The sequence below is a fragment of the Alligator mississippiensis genome, chromosome 11 (genome assembly GCF_030867095.1).
Source record: "Alligator mississippiensis isolate rAllMis1 chromosome 11, rAllMis1, whole genome shotgun sequence".
Taxonomy (NCBI): domain Eukaryota; kingdom Metazoa; phylum Chordata; order Crocodylia; family Alligatoridae; genus Alligator; species Alligator mississippiensis.
Genome location: NC_081834.1, coordinates 27,588,784 through 27,598,029, shown reverse-complemented (window position 1 = coordinate 27,598,029; position 9,246 = coordinate 27,588,784). Strand labels below are relative to the sequence as shown.

Below are 9,246 nucleotides of genomic sequence, written 5' to 3'. Positions count from 1 at the left end.
TTGTTTCTCTGAACAGTCAAAACAAATGTGAGCAAGTAGTTTCTTTGTTCAGAAATCTGGGGTCTGCCATGCCTGTGAGCTCGGTGCCCAAGCAGCCCTGTTCCTCTGTTTCCTTTCAGGGTCACTCTCACACTTCTGTTATTGTGCTCTCACAGTTTGCAGCCTATCTTAACCCCTGCATTTGCACCTAGAAAACTCCATTAATTTATGCAGGGTGGCTCTTGGGTGATCTATTCTCATTGTCTATAACTGTACAAAGGAACAATATTGTGCCTTATATAGAGCCCAAATGGGGGCTTGACACAGGTATTTGTTCTGTGGAGGTCTATGAGTGTCCCTGATCTGCCTAATGGCAGCCATAAACTGTTTACAGCATTATAGTACTGCTGTTGACATTATGGAAGTCCTTTGGAAAACAGGGTCCCAGTTGTGCTTGGTGCTATACAGACATTTTAGGAAAGTATCTGACAAGCCACATGCTCCCTCCCTAAGAATAAAGGGAGAGGGAACGTTTCCATCCGAAGCAAGAGGACAGATCAGCCTTCAGAAGAGGAAAGGGACTGGAGGACCTAAGAAATGCTACATAGAGGTGTCTCTTATTCCATGGTAATATGCATTTCTTAAATCACTAGTCTTGAAAAATTCTGCATATGTCAATTGACTTCATCGAGGCTTTGGAGGTATTAATTTCAGAGCCCAGATGGGTGCTAGGTAACTGGTGGAGTTCACACTTTTTTGCTGCTAGGATCGTATGGCTGCAACCCATTTCCTGCTTGGTAGGGTTAACCATGAAGCCACACCTTGGTTCACACTGTGCAATCTATCTTTGAAACAGAAAAAGATTAGGAGACAAGTCCCAGTTTCAATTCTATTGAGTTATATATACCACTGCAGCTGGAGGTAAGATTGCAGCCTAGGTAGAAGTGCCCTAGCAAAATTAAGGCCAGTGGGGTAAGTGTGAACAGCAATAAGCCCACTTTTAGGATTATGCTTTACACCTGGCTATAGTGGCTGGCTGTTCCAGTTTCTCAATAGCCAGTATAATTAATACCGCTAAAGAACTAGTTAATTACATTTACATTTATCAGACAAGCACATATTTTAGCTGTAACACTAATGAACAGGAGCCATTTCAAATGTTACCTGTAATGCCTAACCATCAGTACTAGTTCCCCATTTCCTGAGTCTCTGTGGAGGTTAGGGAAAGCCTCTGTACATCCCCTGGGTTCTTATAGGTCCCTCTGCTGCTTGCTGTGGTTCCTGCTGAATTCTGCAGCCACTCTCGTGAAAAAAAAGCACGTTGCTTCCTGTTGCAAAGAGCTTTCGAAGATGCAAACCGCATTGCTTCCCCTGTTCCTTCGCCTTGCAGAGGTGTCCCAGCCAAACAGCTGCACAAGGTGTGAACCTCGCTGCACGCTACCCTGTTTGCATCAGTCAGGTGTTAACTCTGCAGCCTACGTGCACAAGCTCCAAGGCACTTCTCACAAGTTACTGTGGGAACCAAAGCCCTAAGAAAGAAGAGGGGGTAGGAGCAATTGGGGGATGACAATCTTCGCTGGTAACTGTACCAGGTACCCTGGCTGATACACAGATCAGCGCTCAATCCCTATCTAACCTGCAAAGGGAGAAATGGATTTGTGCTTTTTTTTGGTTGTTGATTATGTTTTAATGAAAGGAAGTTTGAATAACAGGGTTTTATTCTTGACTTTTTTTACCTTAGTTGATCCAGAATTATTACCCCCTGTATTACTTTTAATTTTGATGGACTCTCCCTGGAGGGCTTAAGCCCTCAGCCAGTGTGCCGTAGCACTCTGGGGTGCCTCGAGATCCTTTCAAGGATGCTATGGGGTGCCATACAATGTTAGCACTGTTAGGTGTGCAAACATGATTCACAAGAATCCAAGATTTCAAGCAGAAATCCATTGTACTGAAACCATTCAGACTTGTTTGGTCTTTCTGAATTCTTCGTGACAGAAGAAATGCTCTATAATTTTTCTGTAGTCAAAAAAACGAGTAAAAGCTAAAGAGCTGGCATTTTCTGAGGCATACCTCAAGTCTAAATAGGTTGAGAACTACTGTCTGAAACCTTGTCATGAGTAGGATTTAGAGGTTGTTAGCTAAATAGTGTTAATTGCCTAGTGCAGACAAGGCAATGGACTTGTGGCCTTATCTTTATTGCAAGGTGGAATACAGACTTAAATTCAGAACTGGCACCTTTCTTCAGCTGATAACATGACTACATGGTTAGCTCTACCTGAGTGCAACAGATCCTCCAAAGCCTTCCTATAATTCCCTTCCATATGCCTAGAAAGGCCAGAGTAGTTCTCCCCCAGTTCACTGGAAAATATTTCATAGATTAGCTTATTGAAGCATGAAGAACCTGGGTGGAGGCCTGAGGTATCAGCATCACATGTGAATGAATACAGTGCCAGAGCAGAATCAGCAACTCAAGTATAATTTTACAACATGGCTGCTCTCACTCAAGCTAGGCTAATTTAAGAGAAGTAACGTTAGGATAGATAACTTGGGTCCACTCTACAGTGAAGACACCCTTTAACACCTACTAAACTGACCAAGTTCCTAGGCTTTCCCTCCATCAGTATAACTACCATGCCAAAGGCCCATGGAATTAACATGTTTTCAGTAGGCTATTTACCTGATAATTAATATGTTCCAAATCATACTCTAAATTATGCTCTTAGCATGGAATCAGGGTTTTCTTAGCTCTTAACTAGGACCTCCAATCTTTAACAAAGAGAATTTTAGTTTCAGGCATGAACTAAACAACTGCTCAAAAATAATTCTAAACAAAGGAGTGTTAACAAAAATATTGTCAATTAACCAGGGTTATCTTACATGCCGCCTATGATGTCATAATTGTACTAATCCCTGTGCACATAGATATTTCAGGAAAAACAGGATAGACTGGATCAGAATTTACAAATGTCAGCGAAAAATAAATGAAGTAAAAAACAGCAACTTGAAAAATCACAGCAAATGTTTCAGCCCCAGGGTCTTTATATACTTGGCAGAAGAAGAGAACAAAAGGGGCACATCTAATTTACTTCACTCATTTAACACTCACAAGTGATTTTCTGAGAGATCCATCAATTGCTGTCTAACATACAGAATGTTACCTTTCTCTGACTTGAGTTGTTAGCTAAAAAGTCAGGGTTCCCAGTGTTTTGGCTAGGAAGAGAACTTGAGGACAGAGTTCATGCTCTCTGATGCAATCTTCTTTGCTTACAAAGACTGTATAAAGGCCTCTTTTCCTGAACATAGCAGGAAACAGTTCATTTGCTCACAGCTCTGGGGCCCCTTCTAGCCAGCACTCCATCCAAAAGCTCTCCCTCAGAGCCGGGCTGCCAATGTTTCTGTGGCTGGCTGCTTGTGGGGTTTCCTTTCTGCCTACGCCTTCTGCTGCTCTTGCTATTTTTGCCATAACAAAATGATACCTAACAAAACTTTTCTGTCCATATGTACCTTGCCTGTGTTTTTATTTTGGGCAGTGACAGGTGTTTAGGTGTTGGGTAGAGGCGGTTGTTTCAGCTAGATGGTTCATAAAGGAACTTAACTGTTGCTTATATTTATCTGAAATGAAGTGTGGCTTCACTCCATCAGTTTTAAGAGGCTTAACCCGACCCATAATATCACGTTCTGTACATAATAAACAGCTACCTTTAAAAAGCATTTATTTGAGGTACCAAGCAACAATTACACAAAGGATCATGCACTGGCACACTGATGTCTAATTTTGTAACAGCCATAAAACAGAGCAGGATGTTATCGCTTAGAAATAAATGTCAGCCTGAATTGTTTTAGGCATTTCTTCTTTACATATTGCTAATCATCCCACTGCTCATATTTTCCCCTTCCTCCCTCCCCTGTGCTGTGCATTAAGCTCTACTTTAATGTATAATTAATTCCTTTGATTTGAGGATTTGCAAGTGCTTTACAAGCATTAACTAATTAGTCCTCTCAACAAATACCTTCTTAAAGTAATTTTGTAATCTGTCATTTTTGATGAGGAAATTGAAGCAGAGAGAGGGTAAGTGACTTATTGTATGGGCTTGGAAGTCAGTAATTGAAACCAGAAGTCCTGACTCCTACTGTAACCATAAGACTTTTTTTTTTTTTTTTTAAAGGATGCTGACACCTAATGCATTTTCTATACAGTAAATTGTCCTTACTCAATAACAAAAGGGCAGTGGATACATGACACAGACTTGCACCAGTGTAAGTCACTCTACTCTGAGGTAAATTTGGCCCTCAGAAAGTGAGTAACTGTGTATCAGTATAAATGAGGCTGGTGCCTGTTCGCTTCCTTAGTGGGTTCACTGCAGCTAGCCTTCTGTTCAATTCAAACTGGCTTTCTGCCACCTAGTGGCCACACACTGCAATAAACCTGCTAGACAGCCAGCTAGGGGGAGTAAAAAGTGGGGTAAAATACTCTGTAGCAATCATGTGTCATATCCGCACCCAAAGATCCTGTAACACACAGTGAAGACCTGATCCAAGTCTTCCCAGGTGATGTCAGTGGGCTTTGGCTCTGATCTTGTGTCAGTATCATAAAAGCTTTATAACAATCTAACAGTATAAAGACATGTTCCATAAACATAAGCATCGCTCTACAGTCATTCACCAGCATAAGACAACACTGCCAGCAATATGCTACTGCTAGTGGCAGGAGACAGGATTAGAAGCCATTTAAACATCCCTTTGCCAGCAAAATTCTTACTGCTACAATGGAGCACGCTACCAAGATATTCCTGCTACTTGTAAGGCTGCAATGCTCCCTCCTGCCCTTATCCCCAGCAACTCCAGACCCCACAGGGTCTGATCCTCAGGAAAGCAGCGAATGTGGGAAAGCTCAGACATTTTAGTGTGGAATCGATAAGGAAACCACACATTTGGAGATAACCTTTCCCTCGGGCTACACCGCGTGAAGGTTGCTCCAAATGCAGGAAACACACTCTGTGCTGACAGCCTTATATTTGACTGACATTAGTTAAAAATAAACTCAAACTCTAGGATCTGTAAACGAACTCCATGGTGTGTACAAGGAAGGGCACTAACCACACCCCCTCCCCAGTTCATTCCCAACTCCCTCAGGTGATAAGTTCATGTTTCAAAGGAGCAGGTTGAACTGTAGGGCCCCCGACTAACATAACCCGAGGTGTTAGCCATCAGGATTTCCCAACCTCCTCCTCCAGTTAATTTTCCATCTGAAGAGGGATGTCAAAGTTAAGTTTAGTTTCCCCCAAACAGCTATCCCAGACTTTCCAAAATGGCCAAATGTGTTGATCCCAAGCCCTGGTACACCCAAAGGGTGATACCAAGAGTTCATTTTGGTTTTCATTTGATGTCTACATCCTTACGCATCAATAGATACCAAAGGGCAAAGACGCCTTCAGGGCCATGAATTCTCTCTTTCGGTCACGTATTTTCCTCCACTGGCATTAACAATACATTCAAATAAATTTAGAGATTGCAAATCAGGCACTAAGATCAGATCCAAAGAAAAAGGCAAACAGCTCCTTGGATGTACATTAGGAGCTGTCTCACTATATGCCAGTAGGGAAATATAAATTCTTTAGGACAATGCCTCTTGATGAAAAGGGGAAGGTGGGAGCAGCTGCTGTACAAGGTTTTCAACAACAGTGCTCTTCTTTTAGTCCTTAAAGGGTCTCTTCCTGGAAGAAGCTGGGACCATTCTCAACAACTGTGATTTTATACCAGGCCTTCTCTGACTCCTATGTGAAGATGCTAAGCCTGGAGCAGACGGGAGAATCTTTATCCAGTGTCTTTGAAATTATTCCATAAAAAATAACCCGGGACTACTGGCTTTGTACAATATAACTTCTTTTGTTTATGAAGATCCATATATATACATGGATGGCACAGGGCCCTAGCACACTCATATATATAAACTTGGCTTCAGTTCCAGAAGGTCCTGATACCAATGCATCAGGTTTTGGAGCCACAGCTGGGGGCTCCAAGATACAAGCACTTGTCCTCTCAGCTGAAGGCAGCGCTTCAAAAGTTCATGCCATCCCATCTGAGCTCTTGCTGTTTTCATCCTCACACTGAAAAAGCTATCAAGGAGGAGGAAGATACGCAACTGACATCAAGGGATCAGCTCTGTGTTGGCAAGTCCCTCTCTGAAAAGGTCATCTTCACCTTCTCCACAATGGTCCATACTTCTGCCATGGCACCTCGACCTGCAGAGCAAAGTCACACATACAGTGAAACCCTGGTACCAAGGACACTGCACAACTGAAATACCTAATGAAATCCAGCATCACAGCAATAGAGTGGGCCAATGCATTTTCCAAGAAGATTTTTGTAGTGAGTTGCATCAAAAGCACTGGCAGAACACCGCAAGATCAAATTCCATTGTTAAGTCCAAAAGGCCAGTCACTACCATAAACTGTGGGCATCAGGAATGGCTCAAGATTCCTAAAATGGCCTCATTATCACAAAGCAACTGCGTTCCTTCCTACATCCTGAGTATTTTCTATGGAATAACATGAAAAATACTCAAGTCACAGTCCCTACTGCCTCACTGGTCCTACAGAGTATGTATGCCTTTACCCAAAGGAAGGATGTTGTGAGGATAATGCATTAAAAATGGGAGGCATTCAGGAACTACAGCAATAAGTACCTTTGATAGACAGATGAAGGAAAAGATGAGAAAAGGAAGGCATAGTGATCCAAACAGCTTTTTGCCTTCTCCCAAAATGCCTTTGGTTTTAGCTTCTCTGGGTTGTTCCCATTTAGAGTAATCACAGATATGTAAGACACTTGATGTAATACACTGTAAGAATTCCAGCGGAACTGCTATTGTCTGGTATGTTTTAACCAAGCTGTAAGTGATATAAATGTATTTACCCAACCATAAACACTTATTGGAACTCAATTCCAAAAAAGGTTTTTGTTTTGTGGAGGTGCATTGTATTCCTGAAAGATCAGGAGCAGTGGAAGCAGTCCCTAGTGAAGAAGCATAAAGACAATTTCTGAACATCTTATTTTCCTTATAAACTGTGCTTGTTATTGACAGTTGTAAAAATATTACTATACCTGTGCTTGCTTAAACAAGTTATATTTATAATTATTGCATTATAGGACCTAATTTCCTATTATGAATAGAACTGGATGAAATTTTTCAGCTGCAATTATTTTAGCAAAAATAGCCAATTTTCAGGTACTAAAACATTCTGTGAATTCATGCTGATTTTACCTACCTGTTCCCATCAGAAAAAAAAACTAAAAAGTTGATGCATTTCAGTGTGAAACAACTCATTTAGAAAATGTACTGCTATTACATCAAAAACGCTTGAAAATAAAATGAAACATTTTTGTTTCAGGTCAAAAGAAATCCTTCATTTGCTTGCAATGAATTTTTATTCAACTCCTCAATATGCCAGAAATTTTAAATATTTTTCATTGAGGGTTGAGCTAAAATAGATTTTCTGTTCTTGGAAGAACAAAAAAAATAGTTATTCACACAAGTCTAATTAATGATAACTCAAAAGTATTTAAAATACACACAAAACAAGCTTTCTTCCTCCATCGATACATCTGGCTCCACTGCTATAGTATCTGAGCATCTCAATCTTCAGTGCAGTTATCCTAATGCACAGACACTGTGCAATAGGAATTTGATTCCCATTTTACAGATTGCGAATTTGAGTCCTAGTGAGACTAGTCCCAGGGCACATAGGAAGGCTGTGGGAACTCAAGCTAAGAAAGTACGGGCAGGATGAATGGACTTTAAGGTGGATAGAAAACTGGCTGAAGCATCGGGTTAAGAGGGTAGTAATCGATGGCTCAATGTCTAGTTGGCAGCTGGTATCAAGTGGGGTGCCCCAGAGGTCGGTCCTGGGGCCAGTTTTGTTCAATGTCTTCATCAGCGACCTGGAAGATGGCACAGAGTGTACACTCAGCAAGTTTACAGATGACATCAAGTAGGGGGGAGAGTAGTAGATATGCTGGAGGGTAGGGCTAGAATTCAGAACGACCTTGACAAATTGGAGGATTAGGCCAAAAGGAATCTCATGAGGTTCAACAAGGATAAGTGCAGAGTCCTGCACTTAGGATGGAACAATCCCATGCACCAGTACAGGCTGGGGGCTGACTGGCTGGGCAGCAGCTCTGCAGAAAAGGACCTGGGGGTTACAGTGGACAATAAACTGACTGTGAGCCAGCAGTGTGCCCTTGTTGCAAAGGTTAACAGCATACTGGGCTGCACTGGTAGGAGTGTTGCCAGCAGGTCTAGGGAAGTGATTATTCCCCTCTATTCAGCACTGGTGAAGCCACATCTGGAGTACTGTGTCTAGTTTTGAGCCCCCCACTACAGAAAGTACGTGGACAAAATGGAGAGTCCAGAGGAGGGCAACAAAAATGGTAAGGGGGCTGGAGCACATCACTTATAAGGACAGGCTGAGGGAACTGGGGTTATTTAGTCTAGAGAAGAGAAGACTGAGAGGGGATTTAATAGCAGCCTTCAGCTACCCAAACGGGGGTTCAAAAGAGGATGGAGCTAGACTGTTTTCAGTAGCGCAGACAACAGATCAAGGAGCAACAGTCTCAAGTTGCAGGAAGTGAAGTTTAGGTTAGATATTAGGAATAATTTTCTCACTAGGAGGATGTAAAGCACTGCAACAGCTTACCCAGAGAGGTTGTAGAATCTCCATCCTTGGAGGTTTTTAAGACCTGGCTAGACAAAGCTTTGCCTGGGATGATCTAGTTGGGGATGCTCTCATTTTAAGCAGAAAATTGGACTAGATGACCTCGTGAGGTCCTTTCCAAGCCTAATTTTCTACGATTCCTTTAACTCAGCAGAGCATGGAACAGAATCCTGGCTGGACCATAGGACCATTCTTCTTATCCATCCTCCTATCCTACACTATGAGGGCGCTGGAACAGGCAACCTAGAGAGGTTGTGGGATGTTCTTTGCCAGGAATTTAAGTAAAGGTTAGAACAATGTTTGTCTTGGATGGTTTAGACAGGAGCGATCCTGCTTTGAGCAAGAGGTTGGATTAGATGACCTCTTGAAGTCACTTTTGGCCTTTCTTTTCTATGAATCTATGGGCAATGGTTAGTAACATTTACTTTTCAAATATTAGGTGGATTTGAGTTTAAGAGGCTAAGCCAACTTCTTGACCAGTAATCCTGACTCCTGGTTCTGGTCCAGACTCTTATCACTGAGAAAGATCTACATGGATTTTAAAAACTGGTAAAAT

The 9,246-nt window shown here is 42.0% G+C and overlaps 1 protein-coding gene across 5 annotated transcripts in view; it reads right to left on the bottom strand.

Moving 5' to 3' along the window:
• Positions 1-3,675: 3,675 nt before the first annotated feature.
• PPCDC (phosphopantothenoylcysteine decarboxylase) overlaps positions 3,676-9,246 on the bottom strand; it is a 42,060-nt gene continuing 36,489 nt past the window's right edge. For all 5 annotated transcript variants that reach the window (XM_019477567.2, XM_014606100.3, XM_006263985.4 and 2 more), the window contains one exon: positions 3,676-6,221. In XM_019477567.2, coding sequence (XP_019333112.1) covers positions 6,136-6,221 — 86 coding nt within the window. In that variant the 3' untranslated portion in view covers positions 3,676-6,135. The remainder of the gene's footprint in view (positions 6,222-9,246) is intronic.